General features: G+C 38.3%; 2 protein-coding genes across 2 annotated transcripts in view; both read left to right on the top strand.

Annotated features, from left to right (window-relative positions):
* LOC136833830 (dual specificity mitogen-activated protein kinase kinase 6-like) overlaps positions 1-16397 on the top strand; it is a 33115-nt gene extending 16718 nt beyond the window's left edge. The window contains 3 exon segments of the mRNA XM_067096129.1: positions 2484-2663; positions 7531-7748; positions 15962-16397. Coding sequence (XP_066952230.1) covers positions 2484-2663; positions 7531-7748; positions 15962-16097 — 534 coding nt within the window. The 3' untranslated portion in view covers positions 16098-16397.
* Positions 16398-21101: 4704 nt separating this feature from the next.
* P5CS (Delta[1]-pyrroline-5-carboxylate synthase) overlaps positions 21102-25893 on the top strand; it is an 82330-nt gene continuing 77538 nt past the window's right edge. Inside the window, exon 1 of the mRNA XM_067096034.1 lies at positions 21102-21238. The gene's annotated coding sequence lies outside the window, so the exon portion shown is untranslated. The remainder of the gene's footprint in view (positions 21239-25893) is intronic.

The raw sequence follows: 25893 nt of genomic DNA, 5'->3' as shown, positions 1-25893 counted from the left end.
CAAGACCATCTGGTTCCTTGGCTACTCCTTTTGTCACAGATGAGGAAGACTTTAGGTCCGGCTCTTGTCAGTGGTCTCCTTCACTGCCTTTACAGATTTCAAATAAGGAAGAGGAACATTTAGAATCTGTCCCCTCAGTTTTTAAGGAACTGGTTCAGTTGTGCTTGGACAGATATCCACAGTTCTTTTTGTTGGAGCATTCCAAGGCTCCTTGCTCTCGCAGAGCTTCCAGGTTGGGGTCTGACTATTTGCCTCTCCCTTCCTTTAGGCTGTCAGATTCCGTATGTGGGAGATTTGACTCTATTGCAAAGGCTTTTCCCAAGAAATCTCTTCTAAAGGATCCTCTCTTTTGTCTCCTTTCCTGCCTGCTAGGAAAGCTGCAGTTTATCTGACAGGTGGTGTTTCTCCCCTTTTCTCATGATCCAGCAACAGATGGCACTTTTTTCCATGGTTATTCTGTCCAAAAAAGGTGCAGCTGCATCAGATATGATACATTTCTTGATTCAATAGGCCGAGAATGGTATTAAAGCTTGGCTAACACCATCAAGCTATGTCTTTCAAGAAATTGTGCTGAACACTGTTGAACAGTCCAGAGGTTTGGTGATTCTTTGTTAACAGGTTTTTGCTTCCCTAGACAAAGGCTTTTCGTGATGTGAGAGCTGTCTCAAGAACCTTATAGTTCACAGGAGATTAAACTTTGCTCTCTGCTAGGTCCTTCAACCCCATCAAACAGTCGTTATTTTTAGTCATTTGTGATGATAATAGATGCTGTCCATGAACACTGCAAGAGACTTAAAACAGAAATAGGACTTTTTTATCCACCAGTCCCAAAGGAGCCTCTTCCTCTTCCTTTAAACATTCTTCAGGCAGTGCTACTTCTCTTACTAGGTCTACCTTTCCAAGCTCAGGAAGGAAGAAAGTGTCCTTTTGGCAGCAAGGTTCCAGATCATATTTTGCAAAGGGAGGGAAGTTTAACTCTTCCTCTTACAGCAGTTTGATTGTTTGCCCCTGAGGTACCAAGGCTTTTTGGAGTGTGAATACTTAGGGTTAAATGAATGGGTAAAGAAAATACTTTTAGAAGTTTATTGCATTCCTTTCAGGAGTTTACCTCCTCTTTCAAACCATCCCATAGCCTTTCAGTCATACAGAGGTAACCTAGAGAAGAGAAGGGTGTTGTCTCTGCATTTGTTAGGTTATTACTAACTCGTCACCAGGTTTTTTTCAAAGGCTATTCCTAATTTCAAACACGAGAGGTTGAATGCTTGTCCTGGACGTACCCAAGCTCAACTTTCACATCTAACTGTCTCCTTTTTCCATGGAGTGGGTCTCCACTGTCTTAGTCACCTTGAAGGGGTCACGGATGTTTACAATGGACATGAGGGACATACTTTCATGTCCCCATTCACCAAAGTTCAAGGAAGTTTGTACGCCTTGTCTTTAGGGAGAAAGACATATCAATTTCGATCTCTTTGTTTTGGACTAAGTTCCACACCTCAAGTTTTCACCAGGGTTTTAACCCCTTTGTAAAATAGCTTTACTTAATAGAAGTAAAGATACTTCTGCACCTGGATGGTTGGATTGTCATTGCAAAGTCTAGGGAGGATTGCCTGAGGCCAAGAGAGCTAGTACTGGGCTTAGCGAAAGCCCTAGGGTTACTTATAAACACTACAAAGTCTTCTCTGGAACCGACTCCAAGTGACCTACTTGAGCATGGTAATCGATTCAGTGTTTTTCAAGGTTTTTCAGCAGGCTTGAGTAGACAGTTTCTTATCAATTGTGAGAGAATTCGCCTCCTAAGAGAGCATGCATGCCAAATAATGGCGCTCTCTGTTAGGTCACATGTCATATCTGGAGAATTAGTCCCAGATGAGACTGCTTCAGTTGCACTTGAAGAGGCACTAGCACAGATAGAGACATCCAGTCCACGAGTGGGTGCCATGGAGCCAAGAACTGTTCCCTTACCTTCGTTAGTGGATGTCTGAAGAAGTACTCCTTGCAGGGAAGTCTCTAAGAGTCTCTGAGCTCAGACCTCTCCCTGTATTTTCTCAGGATATCTTGACAGGATTTGCAAAAGGGCATGCTAGTTAAAGCCTGTGATGATTAGCTGCCATAAAAAAAAATAGTAATAGTAAATTTTTCAAATGTATGTTAAACCAGTCACTGGAGTACAAACATGAGAAGAAACTGCTACTAGTTTGTCTTACAGACCCTTATACCAGCAAAATCTTTAGAGGTAAGAAGACTAATGACAAAAGATTCTGTGAGGTCTCACAAAGTTGTTCAACCTCAGGACAATTGGAAAGGAAGTCATCGATGAAATTTGACCTCTAAAATTTGAACTAGTCAACCAAAGAGAAGAGACCTATTGATTAAGATTATGATTTCTCATATTAGATTGTATGGAATTACCAAACTAAAAATGCCCTTTTCATTTATCATGACAGAATATGTGACTGAGATAGTTTGTCTTCTTTTGTTTTCAGGTAGTGAGTGCCTTAAATTATCTCCACACCGAGTTGAAAGTTATACATAGAGATGTGAAGCCATCCAATATCCTTATTAATAGACGAGGAGAGGTGAAAATGTGTGATTTTGGAATTTCAGGGTATTTAGTCGACTCTGTTGCTAAAACAGTACAAGCAGGATGCAAACCTTACATGGCTGTGAGTATAAATTTTATTTGTAGTCAATTTTAAACATTTTTGTGTTAAAATTTTCTCCATCGTATGTAATAATACATTGTTAATGTTAATTGTTTATCCAAACCCCCTGGAATGTAAAGTAAGTAATAAAAGCAGTTTTCTTAGAATATAACCCGTTTGGAGACATGGAAAATAGCCACATATTTAATGATCAGTGTCAGTTGACCGACATGTTTCACAAAAACAAGCCCATTTTAATCATTCTACAAACTTCACCAGAAAGGGATTAGTAGTCTGTCACCCCTAACACTCCCTTTTTATAAAGCAGTTTTACCTTTGGTAAGCTTGTTTTCCCATTTGTTTCATCACAACCCTGTTTGTTATATATCGTTTGTGGATAGGAAACTGTATTACTGTGTTAGTTTTTCTAATCAGTCCGTGTGAAAGAAAGTTGAATTTAGTCATGATCACATCTGAGAAATGTGGAACAGCTGGAATCACAGAATCATGAATTCATAGGTTGTTTATTATAAACAAATTGGAATTATTTAGAGCCTTGATGGCAGCTGAGAAGTTTTGAATAGTGAACTCAAATCATGTATTCTTGCCAATACTAGAGGCAGAATTTAATTTACTAGAATATAGAATTTTAAAGAAAGATAGATTATGAAGAAGGGGAAGAATTTTATTGATATACTGGACATTTGGGAATACATGAATCAAGTCAGCTGTAGTATAGACACCAAATATGAAATCCTGAGAGTTATGTTGAATAAACTTGAAAAAAGCTGTATATATTTCACATACAGGCCTCCCTACCAGTCTGTGGAAAAGATGAAGACATGTACAGAAATCTTAAGAACATTATCAGAAATACTGTACTTACAATTGATGCATTATCACGAGGGACTTACCTGCTCAGTAAAATGGAAAGCAGGGACCACAGATGCAGAAGTTGTTTGATAGACTTTGCCACCAAGAATATCTAACACAGTAGGTAAACAACTCAGAGGCTATGATATCCAGTCTATATGTCGAAGAAAAGTTAGGGAAAAGTGGTGGCAAGTATATTTGAAAGAGAAATGTATTTTCAAGAGAAGAAAAACATTCAGAGCTAAATTTTCAAAAAGCAGACGACAGAAGGTTATTGTGAGCCAAAAAACAAAATTTTTTTTTTGAAGTAGGGAAACAGAAGTAGTGTCTATCATTCAAAAAACTCATGGGCAGTTTAGAAAGGCTGAATCAGCAGAAGAAAATTCCACTGAATGGATTCAAATGTACAAGATTGCTTGGGCAATAGGGGACAGACAGAAGGCGCACAAATTATCAAAGTTATGGCCATCATTGGAGAAAGAAATGGCTCATTACAAGTTTGGAGGAAGTTAGAATGATTGATTAGGAATGCAAGGTTAAAGACAAAGATAGGATGCATCTAGAGCAAAAGCAATTCCAGCAGCATTTTTTTGTACTTGTAAATAGTAGAAAACCAACTTAGAGTACAATGGAGGCTTTAAAAGGTGAAGAAGGCAGTATTATTAGTAGTGATGCAGTCATGCCAGAACTATGAAATGATCACACTAACAGTGTATACACTGAGGAAAACACAGCTGAAATTCTTAATGTTCCAGTAACAAGGAAGTGTGCATTATTTAGGGAAATGATTATATAAGAAATAATCAAAATTAAAGTAAAATTTATTTGAAATATGTCCCAAGATCTAGATGGATTTCAAAAGAGGATGCTTTAAGAAACATAAATAAATAATTTTGTCTGTGACATATACAGAGCATTCTTAGAATAAAGAAAATCAAGGAAAGATTTGAAACTGCAAAAGTTTGCACTATTATACAAGATGTGTTTTAAAGATAAACTGGAGAATTACAGGTCTATCAGCCTGACTCCAGTTCTTGGAAAAATACTAGAACCTCCCATGGCAGACAAGATAGTAATGCATTTAGGTGTAAATGTCTAATTCTAGATAGCCAGCATGGATTCGTAATGGGGAGCGTTCTTAACCAGTATCACATACTTCATCCATCACATGTTTAGTGACTTGATAAAGAATAAGTAGATATACTCCATCAATAAAAGAAGAGCAGTAGATATACTCCATCTAGATATTCAAACGACATTTGACAAGGTGCTGCCAAAGATTAATGGCAAAAATAAGATGCTTAAGTATCATAGAAGTAGGTAATAGGATAGGAGACTGGATAAGTAACCCCTCCCCCCCAAAAAATTGTACACATCTAAATTTTATCTGCAGATCATTTTGAGGCTCTGGAATGAGTTCCATTAACGTATTTACTATGACACTCTTTTATTTAGTACTATTGGTAGTTAAAAGAGTAAATTTATTGCAAACACTCTTCTTAAGGCTGTTGTAAAGGGAATGCTATTTTATTTTGTTTGCAAATGATGTTAAGGCTAATTTTGCTGAGAACTGTAAGAATTCCAATTGAACTTATTTGGTGGGGAAGAAGAGGAAACACTTCACTGTCCTGTTGCAGCAATTATAACTTGTTTAGATAGGTTAAGCCTGGAAGAGGCAAAGTTATCCTTTTGTTTTTTGATTTTAAAAAACCTAGAACATCTTTGTCAAAGGTTAAGCCTGGAATAGGCAAAGTTAACTTTTGTTTTGTGGTTTTAGAAAACCTAGTGCTGTTGTCAAAGGTTAAGCCTGGAAGAGTCAAAGTTAACCTTTTGCTTTGTGGTTTTAGAAACCTAGAACATCTTTGTCAAAGATTAACCCTGGAGGAGGCAAAGTTAACCTTTTGTTTTGAGGTTTAGAAAACCTAGAATGTTTTTGATCAAGGTTAAGCTTGGATTAGGTCAAGTTAACCTTTTGTTTTGTGGTTTTAGAAACCTAGAATGTCTTTGTCAAAGAACAAAGGTTCTCTGTGACATGTTTGATTAGGCTTGTGCATGAGAACTAGCTCCATGCCTTTTATCTTTATTGAAGGTAATCATAATGTAGGAGCTGTTGCATCTTCATTTAGTTTTATGACAATTTGTTGCTTGAGGATGGGATTAATGACATGCAGTTGAAGTGCAATTTGGTTTTTGCCACTCTCTACCTTAAGTATGCAGAATTGTGTTTGAAAACAGTCAAGCACTTAGTCTGCTACTAGTAGCAGGTAGTCTTTTCTTGAACTGAAGAAAGAGCAATCTTTTAGGCTCTTTGTTTTAAATCCTGGGTTTTAATATTTTGAGGAGCATGAAGGTACATATCCCATATTTTTATTTATTTTTATTGACTCATTTTACAGGGCTTTTGGACCCAGGCAGAGGGGTCCCCTCAGCCACTTCTGTTTCATTCTAGCTGAATTGAAGCAGTTTTCTCCGCTAGACTGCTCTTCGCCAGACATGTATGAGAGCCTTGCTCCCTGAATGGAATCCAACTTCTGGCAGCAGTAAGATTCAGAAAGGATTTCAGATCAGGTAAAAATGTTTTGGGTTTCATGCGAGAAACCTTTAGCTCGACTGGCTGAGTGGATTTTGTTTAGCTGCACTACCCACCACCTTCTCAGTGTAAGAATCAGCTGTCTAACAGTAGGTACATCTCGGATAATATAAATTTTCATAATAGAATTTATTATTTGGATACCCACTTACTGTTAAAGTAGACCCCACCCAACCTCCCCACAACTTAATGGGTTGTCTTGGAGAATTCTGATGAGCTAAAACATTCAAAACACACCTGGTGGAGAAAGATATACTAGACAGTCATCCGGACCATTCAATCTTTTGTTTGAATGCTGACTCACCTATTGCCACCAAGTTATAAACTATCTTTATTAGTAGGTAATTATCCAAATAATATTATTATGAAAATTTGTTTACTGCAGGGAAAAAGGATGCAGTGATAACCTTATTACATTAGTTAGAGCTTATTCAAGAGTATGCTGTCCAGTTTGGTAGATCATCACAGAATGAAAAAGATGATTAGAAGCAGCTCAGGCAAGATCATCCAAACTTTTAACCATGAGTCAGATGATCTTGACATCAAAGGAAGTTAGAACACCTTAAGCTGTGCTCTAAAAAAGCATTCCCCCATAGGGGGATAGTGCTGGCAGTGCACCTCGTGGTGCACTGTAGGCATTACTCAAGGTTCTTTGCAGCATCCCTTTTGCCCCTAGCTGCAACCCCTTTCATTCCTTTTACTGTATCTCCATTCATATTCTCTCTCTTCCACTGTACTTTTCTCCCTTTCCTAACACTTGATTCTTAGTGCAACTGCAAGGTTTTCCTCCTGTTACCCCTTTCAAACCTTTTTACTGTTAGTTTCCGTTTCAGCATTGAATGACCTCTTAGGTCCCAATTTTGTCCTTTGGCTTAAATTCTGTATATTGTATATTCTAGGAAAGCATTCATTAAGGAGTCATTTTATAGAAAATTTTATATATTTGAGGTATAAATGACATACTGCAGGAATCTTTTACTCTAAGGAGTAACCAAACTAGATCCTGTTGATGGCAAATTGGAACTAAAAATGTTCAACACCAGTTAGTTTGGGAACTTCTTACACACATATAGGAGAGCCACATTTTGGAACAAACTACCATCTTACTTTGTGAAATTCACAAGGTGTCTAGTCAGATGGACATGTAAGTCTGTGAGGCTACTATATCCATGCAATTCCATGTTTAGGGTGAGGCAAGCATATAAGCATTGTAATTTGTGTCTGTGAAACCTTATGATTCCTCGGCAAAAAAATATTCCTCATATTTTTATACTGCATATCTGAATGTTGTGTTTGTTAATCTGTAGTTGTGTGACCTACTGGGTAAGATATTTTGTAGTTTAAAAGCTTGTAGGCTAGCAATTTTTTTTATACTAAGTGAGTATAGTATAAACGTGTGATATAATTTCTTTTATGCTCTTTCAGCCAGAACGAATAGACCCACAGGGTGTGCCATCAGGATATGATATTAGATCAGATGTCTGGTCTCTTGGCATATCTATGGTGGAAATAGCAACTGGTAAATTCCCTTACAAGTCATGGGGAACACCCTTTGACCAGCTGAAGCAAGTGGTGATGGATGCTCCCCCTCGCCTTCCTAATGGTACTTTTTCTCCAGACTTCGAAAATTTTATAGAACAAGTGTAAGTATATGATTTATTGATGTTTCATCTTGAGTTAAAGTCCAGTGAAACTAAGCCATAAAACAGTATTACGTAAAGGTACTGTTCATTTTTTCACTCAGCTCTTGATATAATATATTTTAGTTTATTGTACTGTATTGGGGTAACATTGCTATGGATTGACAGTACAGTATTTGAAGTAAATCTTCAATGCATTTTACATCCTAGATTTGTTGCTTAAATAGCTGCTGGTATTTTTGTAGTTTGGGTACTTAGCTTTCAGAAAGGGGATTTTATTTTTCTCAGGTTTTATCATCTTGAGCTTCTTGAGCAAATTACAGTAAAATGGTAGTTGGTGAGCATGTGCAGTTGATAGTGTTGAATAAATTTTCACCACTTTACAATATGTGAGTTGTAAAATTTTGAAAATACCTTTTGCAGTGTAAAAATATATAGTCGACCCCCAGTATTCTTGAGGGTTAGGGACCACACTCATCCACAATAAGTTGATATCCACGATAAGTTAAAACCCCCTCTAAAAAACGCTTTATAACTACCAATCATTCAAACACAATAAGTTGACCTATTTTTTAACATAATGTGTCAAAAAGATTCAATTATTTTATTTAATTAATTGAAATGTGTTGTTTAGACACTATACTTTTAATTTGACTGCCTATTTTAACTCAATTTCAAACTTTTATGGTCATTAATGAGTTATATTGTACAAATTATACTTATTTTGGTCTATCACGAGATATCTCTGATGCTTAGCTAAAACACAGTAAGTGATTCTTAATATCATTTCAAAGTCACCTAAATTACAACATTAGAGATACTCTTAAAAGTATCATATGGCTAAAATTACCAAACTTGCTAGTCGAAAAGAAGAAACAAAACACTGCTACAACTGTGACTGACCTATCACAAAATGGTCAAGAGACTTACATCAAAATAATAAATAAAAAATATAACATATAAAAGTGTTAAGATGTCAAACCAACCAAACCACACAAAACAGGCGAAAAGAAGCAAAAAGCAAACAAATTCATGGCATGCTACTAACGTTTTCATTCGAAAAAAAGTGGTATTGAAGTCTTACCATTTTCTGACTACAAATGTTGATATAGAGCTGATCACGCATCCTGGCCCGTGTTAAGTCTAAAATTATTAGAACACTGGAGGGTATGACGTTAAGCTGTCATCCTAAAACACTTTAATATCATTTGTCACCTTTACAACATTACTATACTCTTAAAAATATATGGCTTACAGGGAGCACAACTGTTACTGTACTCTTACCAAGGCAAAAAGCTATATTCAGGCATGTACCAAGAAAAGTGAAGATACAGTTTTCTTTAACAATTTTTAAAGAAAACACATAATCTCGGTAAATTTACCAGAAGGCAAATTATATCATATATGTTAAATCTGCAAAACTTCAGATACTCCATGCAAAAGTCATTGAGATCCTAAAAGATAGTGTGTGAATATCTCGGTGTAGTACCTCAATATTTTATCTTGTTATGGACAGGCTTATTGCATCACTCTGATAATTTCTTTAATGAACCAGAATTAATGGCAGTAAATGTTGCGACAGCTACTTTGACCAAATCTATTTAAATCTGCAAGAGCGTTCTCAGCACTTCACGGAAAAACACAGTAACTGGATGTTTCTTGGGTTGTGTTTCTCTCTCTCTCTCTCTCTCTCTCTCTCTCTCTCTCTCTCTCTCTCTCTCTCTCTCTCTCTCTCTCTCTCTCTCCATCGCTAAAACACAAGCTCAAGTTTGAAATGAGTAGCTCTTATTCTTGAGACCCTGGGGTCATGCGCTAAAACATACTTACAAAATAGAGGCCTAAAAAAAATAATGAAAATGGTTTCAGTGTGAAGCCAGCAAGCATCTGGCCTCTGGGTTGTAAAACATACTATACAAAAACAATCTCTAAAAAAAAAAAAAAATAAAATGAAGCTTTATCCTTATTCTTAGGACAACAGCAACCCTCTCTCTCTCTCTCTCTCTCTCTCTCTCTCTCTCTCTCTCTCTCTCTCTCTCTCTCTCTCTCTCTCTCTCTCTCTCTCTCTCTCTCTCTCTCTCTCTCTCTCTCATCATCTCTCTCTCTTTGCAGCATAACATTGCAAATTGTTAGGCTCAAATTTAACTCTTGATTTCACTATGGAGAATCGCGTTTCCGATTATGCAAGCATTCCGTTCATTGTGGTGTCATAAATTCATTTGTATAAGGTTAATTGGTAGGTTACGTAAAAATGTTTATTTTGCTCAGAACTGTCCTGCAAATTCCTTCTGGGTCTTGCAAAGTATCAATGATGTCAGAATCGTAGGGTTCTGAAGCTCCTCCCCTTCTCATGCCAGATGTCCATTATTGAGCAATATACTCTATGTCAAGATTTAAAAAAACTGTATCTTCACTTTCCTTGCAGTGTACATTTTCTTTCATATAGTGGTATTAAAGTCTTACCATTTCTGTTTTCTTGGAAGGCCTGGATCACGCCCCTGGCCCATAGGCAGAGAGGTGTGTTGGCAGAGAGAAACTGGAGTTCTGTAATAAAGATGGTGACCACCAGCATTATCCATAATCAGCAGCACCTTGAACTCCATTCACAAGTCATTGAGGTAATCATTTTCTTGAGTTAGGTAAAGGACTTTGCGATCCAGGTCTTGGGGTTTCAGCAAGCTTGAGGACCCTAGGGTTTGCAGTCTTGCAAATCTGTTTCAGAGAAACAGCACTAGGCCTGGGTTGTGCACCCCAAAACACAAGCAGCAAGTTTTATCCTTATTCTTAGGACCCTGAGGTTTGCAGCTTGCAAATTAGGGCCCAACTGAAATGCCACACATGATGAGATGATGAACCCGGGGGTTCTTGCCATCCTTCATGAGGTATTCCGTCTTCTTCCATTCAGAACACTCCTCTTCTGGATGGTCTTTTCTGATAATTTTCTTGGTTCATTGAAAACCCTAGTTGGAACCAGAAATGGTGGAACCACCCCTTGCTTTGAAAACCTTGAGGAGCTGGCGATGGTCTTGCTTCTTCCTCTTCCTCTTCTTCTTCTTGGTGGGTTCATCGAACCTAAGAAGTCTCTTCCCAAACGCTGCCGCCCGTAACATTTGAAAACTGCTGGTAGGTTGTCCTGCCTTCTCATACAAATGATGTTGGTGTTGAGGGGAATGTTCTTCTTATGGCAGTCTGTGATCCAAAATGCCAAGGCTGACTCCATCTCATGATGCTCTTATCTCACAGTGGAAACCTTCTTGGCACTACTGTAGGAGCTAACACTCAGCGGGCCTTCCCTTATTCATGTCTCTTTCTTCTTGATGTACTGGATGGTACTCTCATTCACTCCATAATGCCGGGCCACTGTGGTGTAACTTTCCCTTCCTTCAACATATCCAGAAGTGCTACACCTTCTCCTGGAGTGTCATGACCTTTCCTATAGCACTTAGTCTCTTTGCCGGAAGCCTTAGAAGGAGCAGGGCGTTTAGGAGGCATCTTAGGGCACGATTCAAAACATCATACACAGATTAACCCTGTGAACAAAAGCGGAAAGTACACAGATGCACAGCAAAACACAGTGGAAGGATATGCTTTGAAGTGGCAGAGATGGGGACTGCAGTATCGACATACACATCTCCACGAGAAGTCTTGGGGAAAGTCTTGGGGTACAGCCAATCAGCACTAAGGAAAATGATTGGCACTCCTGGATGGGCTGCTATGCTAACGCCAGCCAAGAGCATGTCAGATAGAAGTGCGCCATGGTATTTTCAGCCCCCAAGATGCATTTTCATTTGCAAGCTTTGTGTTTGGAATTTCTTGGGGTGGTTTTGGAAGAACATTTTTAGAAAAATAATGTTTTATTGAATTTTTTGTTGTTTACATTAATATTAATATTTGAAAATCGTTAAATCATTTTTTTATATGTGTAACGTACCAAGTAATTACATAGCCTATATTTCTAACTCACACGGCAGCCAAAAATTTGAAATTCGATTGTTTTAGTGTAGGTGACTAGGTCCCGCCCTCTGTCGGGAGAGGAAGGGTACAACACCGCTGAATAGCGTCAGTCCATTTTTGCTGCTTAACGAATGTAGTTCAGTTGTCACCGCAGCTATTGTTTCAAGATTGGTCACCGGATGGTTGCTTTTATTCCCCGTTTGGTGAAGTATTCCAAACTTTTCGTAGCATTTAAGCTATTTTCAAATAGCCTAGAATTCATTAGACTCAGTATTAGCGAATTATTTCCTGATTTTGACTTTTCACGACAGTGTCGACACTAGCTCTTCTAGTATCCAGTTTTACAGCAAAGGCTGCAAAACTAGACTTAGAGAGTGTCTTTTTGACTCCACACAATCTGTACTAATTGTTGGGGACAAACTTGCTCTATTGACTTGACATGTCGAATGTAGGGACTGGGATCAAGGTAGGTGGAAAACTGTAAAATCTCCTTAGATAAGTCAGAATGAGACAGGAAGAGGAAAGCAGGTCTTAGAGCCGAGGCTAGGAATGTTGTGAATGTAGAATGTTCTCCTAAATCGGCCAATATTGATTTACCTGTTCTGTCTCCTCTCCTACTCCCTATTTCCCTTTAACCAGTCCTCTACCTTTGAGCCTACTCCTTCACCCGGCCCCCATGCTTCCGAGCCCTAACACCATTGCTAGCTTAGAAGCCCCTGTTGATATGAAGTTTGGGCTTATTGTTTTGACTATGGAACAGTTAGTGCATTGGTCCAAAGTGCATATGAATCAAGCCAGTGTTAAAAGTGCAAGTGTTAGTGAAGTGTTAGTGGAGGTGTCTACTCGTCCCGCTGGCACTCCCTAGACCAAGGTCACTGCCAGGCTCCCATGCACCGGGAGAAGGCATACTGGTAGTCCAGGGAGGTTGGTGGGGCTTGCCCACTGGTAGGCGCCCCTCAACCTAGCCTTGAACAGTCCCAGGACTCGGTGGACAGCCACTGGAAAGGCGTCCACAAGGAAGTGCACGACCTTTCTTATAGGTTCTTGGGCTCCGATTCAGACAAGAGGCACCAAGGGCGCTTTTCACGAGATCTCTCTGTCCTCTCAGGAGCAGCGTAACAGTTCCTGATCACGCTTCCCTGCCTCCTTGCAAGCATGCGAAGGATATTGAATGCAGTCCTCAGCCTTCCCATAGTTTTGGGGTAGCCCTGAAGAATCTTTGCCCCATCGACAGTATTCGCCCCCCAAGCGCCCGACCTTCTCACGGAAGCGCCCATCCTCATCTGATAAGCACCCAACAGATTCGGAGTATTCAGCTGCTTCCGAGCGCCCAGCGCCCATCAACTGCCCAGCACCAACCAACTGCTCAGCACCCACCGAGCGCCAGGCGCCAACTCCTGTTCGTCTGGCACAAAACTCAAATGTTCCACCATCACTCCCCAATTCAAAACCCAAACAACCAACCTCACCCTGATCCTCAGCTACTGGAAGATGGATTCCTTCTTCCAGTCACAACCAGCGGCCCTGCACAACAAAACAACCGCATAAAAGAAGATAGAACTATTCAACACTGTTTGGATGAAAAAATTATGAACCTCTTGCAGAAAAAATCAAGCAGTAACAGAAGCACTAGCTCTGGTCAAGACTCCCTCAAAAACAAGAAAAATTTCTTCAGAGGAAGACAGGTGTTAGACCAGTCTCCCTCCTTCCACGCCCTTCTCTAACAATTACTTGGGTATTTTTGGTCTCCTTTCCATCCTCTTTTCTCACCTGCAATCCCCTTCCCCTCAAAACCTCTGCTTTCTATATGAGAACCAGCCTGTTGACATCTCAGGCTTTCAGATGGCATGTGTCTTCTTCATCCAGATGAAACCTTGAGGGAACTGGACTTCTGGCTTCCGGACAAGAGACATTTCTCCTCCAGCAGGGCAAAGATTCACTTTATCTTCTTCACTATTACCACCTGCCCATCTTCATCTATTCTAAGAGATACAAGTCTTCAACGCTCCAGGCCATTGAGCTTTCTCCTTGGGAGTCACTGCCAATCCTCCCAGGGGACTTCTCCTGTCTGATTGACTCCCAAACTGGGAGGTCAGTCCAGTTTTGTTCATATGCTAAGGTTCTATCATACCATCATTCATCATTATTTCTGACTCAGCTTGGCTCACACATCATCAAGAATATGTTTAACGTTTTGAGGTCCTCAAAACTTTTGGACTGGACCGTCAGTCATTCCAGCAAAAGAAAATCGAAGAATGAGAGGTTCCACCCATTTGAACCCCTCACACTGATAGAGTCGCTGGGCGACTTTAGTCACCTACACTTGATACATGCCCTTCCATTCCACATTCGACATGCTGCTCTATTTAAAACATTTTTAGCTGCCCATTCAACAGTTAAAAATAGTACCCTAAATTAGTAATTGACCCACCTGTCTACCTGTAGCATTTAAAACTTTATTTTATTATAAAAATTCTTTGTAATTTTTATCATAAAAAACCCATTTAGTCATGAAAGTCCAACAGTTAAATGAAACCCAGAATTCGGGACCTCCAGGTTGCTCACAGATGTAAACAAACCCTAACATCGACCCATTCTCATTGGGCCCCTCTGCATCCCAAAGCAGTGTAGTCGCTGTGCTTCTATCTTAAATCCTGACTCTGGCTAATTCATCATCATCTTAGGACATTTTAATATATTTCAAAATCATATTTACAACACAGTAAAATATCAAAAAAATGTCACAAAAATAAGTATGTACAGTACAGTAATTAGTAACCATGCAAATTATCAATGTTGTTAAAATCAGTACCATAGTCCCTGACCTTTGAAGTTTTGGTGGGGGTTCCGTTCTGACGTTAGCATATATTACTCACATACTGTATTAGTATCAGTATTTTGCTTATCATCTTTTCTGTTTTAAAAGGTATCATTATATCCAATAATATTGTATGTATTCCCATATTATCAGCATCGATAGCATTTAATGGTTTGGTTTGGGAATAGTTTGGTGATTCGTAAAATTGCCGATTTTCGTCACTTGCTTCTAGTTAGCATAATTAAAACCGGATCACCATTTATAAGCATAAAATATCCGATACCGGGGACTATTTTGTACTATATACAGTTTTTGCAAAAATATGACTTAAATCATCTCTGCTAAATTTTTTTCCCTGTTAATATCATTGCGTGTTTTTGCCTCAACTGTTCACTATTTTCACTTTGTATCAGTCATCATCAAGCTTTACATATTTATCTTTTATCTCTTTGAATCATGCCTAAGACTGTGTCCTAAATGCCCTGCTCCTTCTCCAAGGCTTTGGTCAAGTTTGCCTAAGCACCAGACAAAGTTTCATCCCGATGCTCCAGGTAGCAGCTTCATTGGAAATGTTGAGGAAGGGAAATTTAGTTATGCATATTTAGCTGATCCTATTATGGAGTGGAAAAAATGAGTTCTGTTCTACTTAACGTACCATAACTGTGGTAATTTTTACTATTGTACGATGGTTGAAAATGCAAGCAAAACAGCTGTTGTTATCCGATTCTGTTGTTCATAGCAAAACAGCTGTTTCTCGTTCAGTCATTTATGGCTGTACGCGTTTACGCAACTAGTATAACTTTACTAATGATACTTTTATCATTCTCTTTTGCTTTTCTAACTTATTTAACTAGAAGGTGGGATAATGAGATGGAGGGAAAGAGGTTAGTCTTTTGTAATTTGGTCTCGCAGATACACAAGATACATGATAAAATAATATTTTAAGGGTAAAAATTTGGGGGTTGCACGATATGCGAGATTGCGCATTATATGAGTACTGTATTGTATGCTGTATATTGTAATTAGTAAATATTGCTCTCAAAAATCCTTGAATTAGGGAATTTTCCATAATATATTTGGAGATACGTTCCACAGAAAAATCCGCAATTAACTGAAGCCACAATTGCTGAATCACGATATAGTGGTGGTCGACTGTACATGATATTTACAAGATTTTTCTTTAAATTCAAGATCTGTATATTTCTTACAGGAGTAAAATTTCATAATTCCCAATCGTAGCACTATTTGATTTCTCTTCAATCAGGAAGTCAAGGTGATTGATAAACGAAAAACACAGCTATTATGGTGCAAATTGGATGACATACAAATGCTGTGTTGGGTGGGATTAAACATAATTACTGTCATAAATGGTTTTGATTAGTACATGAATTGATGATAATTGCTGTTTTCTGTGTTGAATATTTAATGTTTATTATTTTCTTTACAGCCTAGTCAAGGATTACAAATTGCGGCCAAATTACATACGTCTACTGGAACACCCCTTTATAGTTGCACATGCAGATTCTGCAAATGATGCTTTTGCTGAATTTATCAATGCTAATTTACCTCCGGTGCCACAGTGACGTCAACCTCCCTTAGCCTAGTTTGCTTTTTTTTTATTATGTTACTAATATATTAGGTATAATAATTATGAATTTTTATCGTACAGATTATTATGAATAAGTATGTTAAGACTCCCATGTCTGTACGTATCATTGTACAAATGCCATTACAGGTTTTAGGATTTTACTGTTGCAAGTTTGAAACGTAATCTCTTACAACAGCAGCGTAAACAGTGATGTTGCCATTACATATGTCTTGTTGAAGTTGTGCTGTCCTTTTGTAAATAGTTTTTAAGTATGTAATAAACCGGCTTTTTAGTATTACATGTTTGACTCATAAATGACAAAAATAATATTGTTGATTTTGGTATATTCAGGTCCGGCAGCAATAAAGAAAAAGTAATGATAAATGGGGCAGAAGTAAACCATTGTTGTGGGAGGATAAAGGCTGCATGCCAAAATGCTCCTTTCTCAGTTGAGGCTTGGCATAACACCAAACACTGGAATCAGTTGCATGTTTGTGTCTGGTATTGTCTTTTTTGAAATCATTATTCTTTAAATGCACAAATATTTATGTGGAATGAACTTATGAGGGACATAGCTTGGTAAGTAGACTTTCACAGAATAGTGCCACTATGAAAAAAAAAGAGGAAACTTAGAAGAAAAATAAGAAAAGTGTAACAAAATCAACACACAGTGTACATACTGTATACTGTATATCCATAACAAGCAAATTGTCCTAAAATGAAGGCAAGGTGATTTTATAGTATTACAGTCCTCATAAAGTTGAGGAGCATTGTCATTAATATCACTACCAGAAAGGCCATTCCCCAGTTATACAGGAAAGGAGTGAAATAACTCACCAGGCATTGTGATAACAAAGTAAGTAGCTTGCATTTGGTATTGAGATGCAGGCACAGTGCAGTAATGGAATTTCGCTATTGAAACTGTGCTTATGGAAGATGGCTAAACAGGATCAATGCTGCTTTGAGTCATTTATGCTGACAAAACAAATCGTAATTTTATCAGTCTAGACTTAAAAGGTATCCATACAGGCTACCAAGACCAGACAAGGATACGGAGGTTTTAAAACTATTTTCTCATACCGAGCCATCAGTAATATGGTGCATATATTCACATGCCTTGAATGACCCAAAAAACAGTGTTTGTCTCGTAGGGAAAAGAAGAGTGATTGTTTTTGTATGTGCCTCCTGGATCCACCAATATGAACCAGCTATGCTGTTCACACTTCCATTAGTCTACGTGTAAAACAGCAATAGCCAAGGGATTGACTGGAGGAAAATCAGTACCTGATTATGATTGATGGGTTTATATTTAAAAACTAGTTTGTTCCTGTGAGAATATATACCATCACCTTGTATGTATGAGTATTCCTCAGCACAAACTGAAATCAGTCATTGAAACTTGTAACACGGTAGTTAAATGGTGGTAGATCGAGGAAATTGCATGCTTTCAGGGAATTTGAAGGATCCATACTGTCATGTATAGCACCTGTCCTTGAGTTCTCCAGGAGCTAACCACATTTTGTTTGTGAAGAGACTATTTGGACCGGCAACAGCACCCTCAGGTCTACACATGAATTTTCACCTTGATGTCAGCTTTTGCCCGTTTGCAAGGATGTGCTTGCTGCATTACCTGGATGATTATCTGTTTTAGATGTCATGTGAGGTGCATTTACTTCAGAATAGAGACTGCTTCCTTACATTTTGTTGAAATCTAGGGACCTTAATAAACTGGGGAAAGTTGCATCTCATGCCCAAGCAACAGGCCATAGAGTCTTCCCATTGAATGCGCACATCAGCAAGGTCAGGAAGGCTTTGGCAGATAATCCTCAGCCACTCTCATCCTTGAAGAAACTCGTTCTGTATGGGTCCTTCCACCAGCACGCACTTTGGTGACAATTGAAAGGGAATTGGGTGGCTCAAGCGATCCCCTATCCCATCTCCTACCATTAAGAAGGGAAGTAGGGAGGATCTTGTTTGGTGGCTAGATGACAAGAACCAACTCTTAAGTTTCTTGAAATCCCACCTCTGGAGATGCTTCTGTCTCAGACACTTTTGATGGGGCCGGGGTGCACATCTGGAAAGTCAATCTGCCTCAGGTGTGTGAACTGAGGACTTCATGCATTCAGAGATTGTGATCAGTCATTCCAGTGTTGATGAGTGACAACACAATAGTGTAATGGCTTTTGTCAACAAGCTGGGGAAAATGTTTTCTTTCACCTCAGTCAGGTGGCAAAGCAGATGCACAAGTGTTCAGTTTGCCAAGCCTTTGAGCCGTCAGCCAGGTGTATTCTGGGCAAGAGGAATGTTTTGGCAGACCAGCTCAAGTACTGGTGACTGAGTGGCTCTGGTGTCCTTCATTTAGTCTGATTTGCCAAGGGACCAACCAAGTACTATAGGTCATTCCAAGTCTCAGAATTACCTTAGTAGCTCCGTGTTAGCCCTGTGCTGAATGGTTTCCTCAGTCTGATGGCTCATTTGGTTGAGGTGCCTAGAGATTCTTCATGGTTCACTCTTCATTAGCCCATGTTCTGAGGTACTGCCAGTCAGCACAGACCCTCAACCTTCGAAGTTGGAGATTATCCCATAGCTGCAAGAGACTTTTCTTGATAGTGAGAATATTTATTCTAAACTTATACTAAGAATCATTCTAATAGAGTTTCACATCAGGACCATTGTTTGGTCAGAATACACCAAGGTAGGTAATAATGTCATTTGACAGTGTAAATGAGCTGGAGGCCCTGGGAAGGTTTTGGACAATGCCTGGGATACTGGTAGGTTGCCCTCTTGCAGACAATGAGGAGCCTGTGAAGGCAGCCATATTTAACAATGGCAAGGAGAATGTTGCAATAATTGCCTGTTTTTCTGCCTTCACCAGTCATCTTACCTTTGATAAAATAAAGGAATGAAAAGGTTTAATTTGGGAACTACTGACCGTTCAAAGGGAGCCTAAAGCTAAGGAGGCAGTACCCTGGTTGCTCTGCTGTGCTGTGGTATTCGATTTTTGCTAATTTATCTTTCTGGAAATTACACTAACACTGAGAGCTGGGCTTTAGCAAATGGGAATGTGCAATAGAAGGTTTGAAACCAAGTCAGAAAACAGTTGTATAAAGAACTTAGAATTTCATCTTTGTCAAGTACACAAGTCTCAGTGTTGTTAAGTTGTCTAGAAGAGGAATAAAGGAAGGGAAAAATGGGACATTTGTGTCACCATTAGTGACTGAAATGAAAAATGAACAAAAGTTTAAAGGGAAACAAAGACAAGAAAAGTCAGGAAAATTAATAATGTAGATGCTGTAATTAGGTAGACGGATTTGGTGAAGATGTAGGCTACTGTTATGAAGTATAGTACGGACAAATAACTGAACTTTGCTGGTTTTAGTACATCTGAAGATGCGAATTGGGTCACATTTGAAGTTTGTAACATTGGTGTTAAACACGTGTAGGCATAGTGAAACAACTGGAACAGTACTTCATTTGACAACAACATATAGACAAGTAATTCGTGAGTTTCCAACAGAATGTACTAGCGAATTTTCCGTCAGGAGTCACAGACTATAAAAAATATTATGGAGAAAAATTTAGAAATGGACATTTCAGCTCATGAAAAAAGGACCCAAATATCAATAGCAATGTCCCAGAAGATAAATAGACGATACCATAATATATATATATATATATAGTATATATATATATATATATATATATATATATATATATATATATATATATATATATATATATATATATATATATATATATATATATATAATATATATATATAATATATATATATATATATATATATATATATATATATATATATATATACTCTATATATATATATATATATATATATATATATATATATAATAAGAACCTGATGCTAAAAGTTGAGAAGAAAATTGCTGTAAAAAATTTTGTTCCATTGAAAACTAATAACGGCGTGATGAAACATTGCATCATAAAATACTCACCACAGACACAAAGAAATAGAATACGTGATCAGAAACTATATGTACCCAGAAAGTGTCGCAATGTCTACGAAATTTCGATACAACCTGGGTAACTATACCGGAGAATTTGTATTCCCAGAGTGCAGAGAAAACAACAGGTTGGACTCTGTTAGATAACTGCAATTAATATATACAAAGTGTAAAGTTGGCTAAGGTCCCACATTTATTAGTCAAGCCTGAAGTACAGAATAGAGAAAAAAGGAATCGAGTGCAAATGTGACGAGCATCACAATTTGGACAGGCAGGAAGTGATGCACAGAACTACAGAAGTTTTGAAACGCGTGAACGCGACAAAAATTTAGATCGACATTAATACAGACGTATGCCACCAAAATTAGGAACATGAAAAATAATGAAATCAAGAAGTAGCCTATAGAGCGTTGGATAATAACCGACAAAACGGCATGCAAACTATTCAATAAGATGCCAGTCTTGCGTGAACCCTTAAAAATTTAAGAAACATCTAAGGAATTACCAAAGACAAACATATACACATTTTTCTGACGAAAGAAAGTTATTGAAAACCCACAAACTAAAACAGACAAATTAATGGGAACACCAGGTGAATTAAATGAGGTCTAAATAAATAAAAAATAAATCTTGGTGATGATGATAAGACAAAGGTTTTTTTTCAATAAACTAATACGAAAAGAAAATTCGCCATCATCCTAACTGTGGCAGTGCTGTGAATATTTTACTACATTTCTTCATAAAATTTGACCAGTCAAGACAACTATTACCATTTTTGTGATTTACGTAGACCACCGAGAAACACCTTTTGACACTGGCAAATATTTGAAGGCAAGATGTACAGTATGTTGTATTTGTGATATTATATTTCACACATTTTAATTCGCACAACACGGTTTGGTAATGGCCTCTAATAATAATAATAATAATAATAATAATTAATTTGCTTGGCATTTTGACACTATACAAAAAGACATTGTCTGAGTCAAAACGAAGAATAGTTTTTCGTTTGACCTAGTGTGTGAACGTCAATGTTCCTCAGTGAAACGTCACTTCGTTCATGGTATTTTACTATTTCAGTCAATTCAGTGATTCGGCGTAACGTAACGTCAAGGTAGTACAGGCCAACATGCTATACCTTCAGTCGTAAAAGGTCAGTTATAATCATTATACCGAGCCTACTTTTACTTTTTAAGTTAGTTGTAGGTAATAGGCATCTCAAATATGAATGTAGGGTTTTATGGCCTTTGCTAAGTTTGCCGCTGGAGACTACAATAAGCTCCCACTGATCTTAATTGGATGAAAATGTGTCAATTCGTTCAAGAAAATGAAAGACTCCTGTTTTCAAAGTGCTATGATAGGCTGTTGTGGATGTATAATGGGTATCCTAGAGGCTAGCCGGTGACAAGTATGAGTTTGCAGGTCTCGCAGAGCGCATTCGGCAGAGACCAAAAAAACAAGTGTGGTAATTCTAAGTAGTACCGCGGTGAGCTAGACTATGGCAAATGACGTTTTCGTATGTTATTTTACTTGCTTTACAAGAATTTAAAGTCATATTTTGTCGGCCGGCTGTAACTAAACCGTAATTGATCTTTGAAGACAGACGACGGGTAGATCTAAGGGTGTTTACAGTTTACAATTCTTGCCGTGTTAGCTATGGAGGAGGGTTGAGGGGGGGGGCCTCGCCACAGAATGCCGGCTTAGTTCTACTAGGTATCCAGTGGTTTTGTTAACAATTTCTGTGTCTAAGTTCCATTCAAGCGGAGCGTAGGCCTAGTTAATAGACAAACCGTAGGTTAGTCCGTATTGGTAAATTTTCAGGTAGAACTATAGGGTAGCTCGCGTCATCGACGGCACTGTAACTTGACTTTTCTACAGTTTTTGTTGCTAATTATGAATTTACCTTTCATTTTGGTGCTCGAGCCTAATTAACCAGTATTAACCCCGGTCCATCAACAAGGGGTTTTACACGCAATCTTCACAAGACAGAGCACGGGTTACGTCTGTTTTGAACGGTTTATATCCCGTCCGGCAAGTGCAATAACTTGTTAACGTGATTGGTACCCCCTCCCCCCGCCACTACTAGAAACACGGCGAAGGGACATTCCATTTGGTCGACAATAAACAGATGCACCGCCAGTATCAGAAGCCCTAAAGTGTAGAAAAACCAGTTGAAAAAGGTAAAACAGGCGCGGAGCTAATATATAGAATTACCTTTTCCTCTGCATTAACGTGTTTTGAATGTTTCAGACATTCATTTTTGTAGCAAATTGGTTGATTTAAGATGCCTGGCCCCCTTATATCCTACAGTGGGAAACTGGGGCTATTGAGGGGGGGAAAACTGAAGTGAAATTCAGGGATGCATTCAGAGCTAGGCAAATCTCACCTAGGCGTTGAGGGGCCTTATCTGGCCAGGCCAGGGGAAATTCACCCCATTTACAATCCATCCCTCACCTAACATAAGAAGCATGAGTCTAGTATTTTTTTTCTCACTTTGATACCAGTTCTTGATATTGTAGTTATTAGTTTTCTGTGAAAGCAAGCAATTGAGGTGGCTTTATCTGTCTGTCTGCACTTTTCTTGTCCGCCCTAAGATCTTAAAAATTACTAAGGCTAGAGGGTTGCAAATTAGTAAGTTTATCATCCACCCTCCAATCATCAAACATACTAAATTGTAGCCCCTCTAGCCTCAGTAGTTTTAATTTATTTAAGGTTAAAGTTAGCCGTGATCGTTTGTGGGAGCAACAATATAGGACAGGCCATCACCAGGCTGTGGCTGAAAGTTTCATAGGCTACAGCTCATACAGCATTATACACTGTACAGAAAATGCGATTGCGCCGAAGAAACTTCAGCATATTTTTTAACTGCTTCTTTTCTTAGTTGGTAAAACTGAAGACTATTACTGCGGCCTGGTTCCTGCCAGTTGCCAACCGGAATACGTACCACCTTATGTTTGTGTTTTTCATGTTTGATTTTTATGTTAACTGCCTTATATGTTTATGACACACATTTTGTGCATCAACTGGTAGTTACTGAACCAGAGTGGCATTGTAGCCTATTAGCCTTCAGCTTTACCCTCAGTTTTTAATAAATATCTGCAAAAAGAAAATCATCCTAAGATCAGTTGTAAATTTCCTGTTACCAAGATACATTCACTGACAAATGTTATTACCTAGTTGGGCTATTCTTTGTGTTTTAATGTTAATGTGAATGGGAAACATTTTAAAATGAACATCATTCAACAAATCTGATATTAAATTCAATGTCGCTCAGGCATTATTACTACAGTATATTATTAACCTAGTAGGCAAACATAGGTATGCCAGTTACTTTTAAAAATGTCATGACTCTTGTTTTAATATATTTTCGTAATGTTTTGCTTGCTATGAACAGGTGAGGAGAAGTAAACCATCAATTTTATGTTAATTGTTGTCATTGACCTTAGTAGCTGTGACTCCCAGAAAAATCCAAGTACAGTAATTAATTAATTTTGCTAATCATCCATCTTCAAAAAGAGTGGGGACCTGGGTTATAGGAAGGACAATGTTACACACAATGTTAAGGGATAAATTTTACGAATACCCCATAAGTGAGATATGCATGAAAATTTAATTTTTGTGTAATTTTGATGAATTTGACATTTATTTCTGTAAGGAACCCAAAACTTATGGGGCTCCCAGATAAGCCAGTGTTGGGTTGGGTAATAGATACGAGTTAAGTAATTTTACCTATCCTAATCTAGGGCGTGAGGTTTTTTCTTGGGCAGGGGCAATGTGGGGGCCAGGTGAGCCTAACTTTATAGCACCTTAGTCATAATAAAATACAGAGATGCATCTAAATCTGACTTAACCCAACTTTGTGTGGAGGCTCTTACCTTGGCTGGGGCAGTCTTCCAACCTAACTTGACCTAGAGGATCACAAAATATAATGCAGTGGTACAGTAATGCCTCACCCTATGTTGTTGGTTTTTCCCGAGACCCCAAAATAACTTGAAAAATGAATAAGTTGGACAAGCCCTTTAAAAATGACTTGAACACCCTGTAAACCCAAGAAGTACTTTATAATTGTGCCAATTCACTAACTTTGATAGTTCAGCAATTTAATGTTTTTAATGGAGTTACACATATTAATTGTAAAGAAAGTAAAGAAAAAATTTGTTTTATGTGCTGTACTGTACTTGATGGGTGATATGTGTTCTTGTTGAGTTGTTGGAGGAAGAGGAGGGGACTACTGAAGTAACTCTCTTTAGAGCAATGGGACAAATATTAAAGTTACAAATTCAGTTCCAACATGACTGCAACTAACATTTACACAAGCACACATCACCATGCAACCTTTCAAACCTACCTACTCTCAATTTCCTCCAGCACTGAATGACCTCATAGGTCCCAGTGCTTGGCCTTTGACCTAGTCTCTATATTCCATTCCATATTCCATTTTGGTTTTATGGTAGTTTTGTAAACGAATGAGAATTCAGTAGCCCGGCATGGGATAAACAATGTCTGGTGGGTCTATCGTGACTTCTTAATCCGGAATGCGCAGGTAGCAACAAATTTTGTGTCTCCCGGGGGTTGACCTACCTTTTTTTGGACCCTGATGAAAAGAGTAGAACTGTCAGTCGAAACCGTCAAATCGAGGCCATCATCCACAGTTCTCACCTGGCCTTCGTTTTGGCAACAGTATCTGCAATCACGCGCCAGTCGGTGAGAAGAACTTTAGGTAATTCCATCAGTTCATCCGTTGCGGTGGTTGAACTGGCTCCGCCCATAAACTGTCGTCCACATGTAAGGTTTAACGCTGGATTCGATGAACAGACTTAAGAACTGAATAGTAAACCTGATCGTGAAGTTAATCTTGATTTTGTTTGTATGTTGCACATTAACGAGGCACTTTATATATATTTACAGATAAAAGAATATATGACCAAACATTAAAAATCGAATACTCTTCAAGCAACTAAACAGATCGGTAATAGGAACACGGATGTAAACAGTGGATGGTAAATTACGAGTGGGATTCCGTGACGTCACAATGCGACCTAACGTTTGCACTGGGTAGAGAATGCGTTACAGGCTGAATGGTCCATGTTGGCACTGACTAAACACTTCGGCTCACGTTCAACTGCTCTCTGAGTAGCTATTTAGGAGTTTATATATAGTTTCATGCTGTTTTTCTTTTCATGTTTTACATTGAGCTGATATGTAAAGGAGTAAGAATTCTTAGCAGACTACAAGACATAATTGTGAAACATCAAGTTAGGATTTTTGGCCTAAAAACAATGATGATTGCAACTAGGACTATACAAACATTCAATTACGGAGCTCCAAGCAGTAACGAGAGTAAGTAGCCCTACTTGCTGTCATTAACTAAAGCATTTGTGATATCAAAGTTGATTTTGCTTGAGGGCTAAAATTACACATCACACACTTTTAATTTTAGTAAAAGAATTTCTTCCGCATTCCCAGGCAATATATTTTGTTAAGAAAAGACGTGCAAGAAATTTAGAAAATATTTTGTATATATTGAATTAACTGCAATGTGATGAAGGACCGATAATAGACATGCATTTAGAATGCATGTCTTTCATACATCCTTTCCCTCATCAAAGCTCCGTGATGGGATAGCGCCATATGTTTATACCTCACGCGGTGCACCATAGGCATTACTTAAGGTTCTTTGCAGTGTCCCTTCGGTCCTTAGCCGCAACCCTTTTATTCCTTTTACTTTACTTATGCACTTTTTTCCACCTTTCCACCCTCGCCTGACAATTGTTTCATAGTGCAACTGCGGGGATTTACTCCCGTTAC

Source organism: Macrobrachium rosenbergii, chromosome 52 (assembly GCF_040412425.1).
Source record: "Macrobrachium rosenbergii isolate ZJJX-2024 chromosome 52, ASM4041242v1, whole genome shotgun sequence".
Taxonomy (NCBI): Eukaryota; Metazoa; Arthropoda; class Malacostraca; order Decapoda; family Palaemonidae; genus Macrobrachium; species Macrobrachium rosenbergii.
Note: the sequence above shows the minus strand (reverse complement) of the source record. Positions and strands in the feature narration are given on the sequence as shown.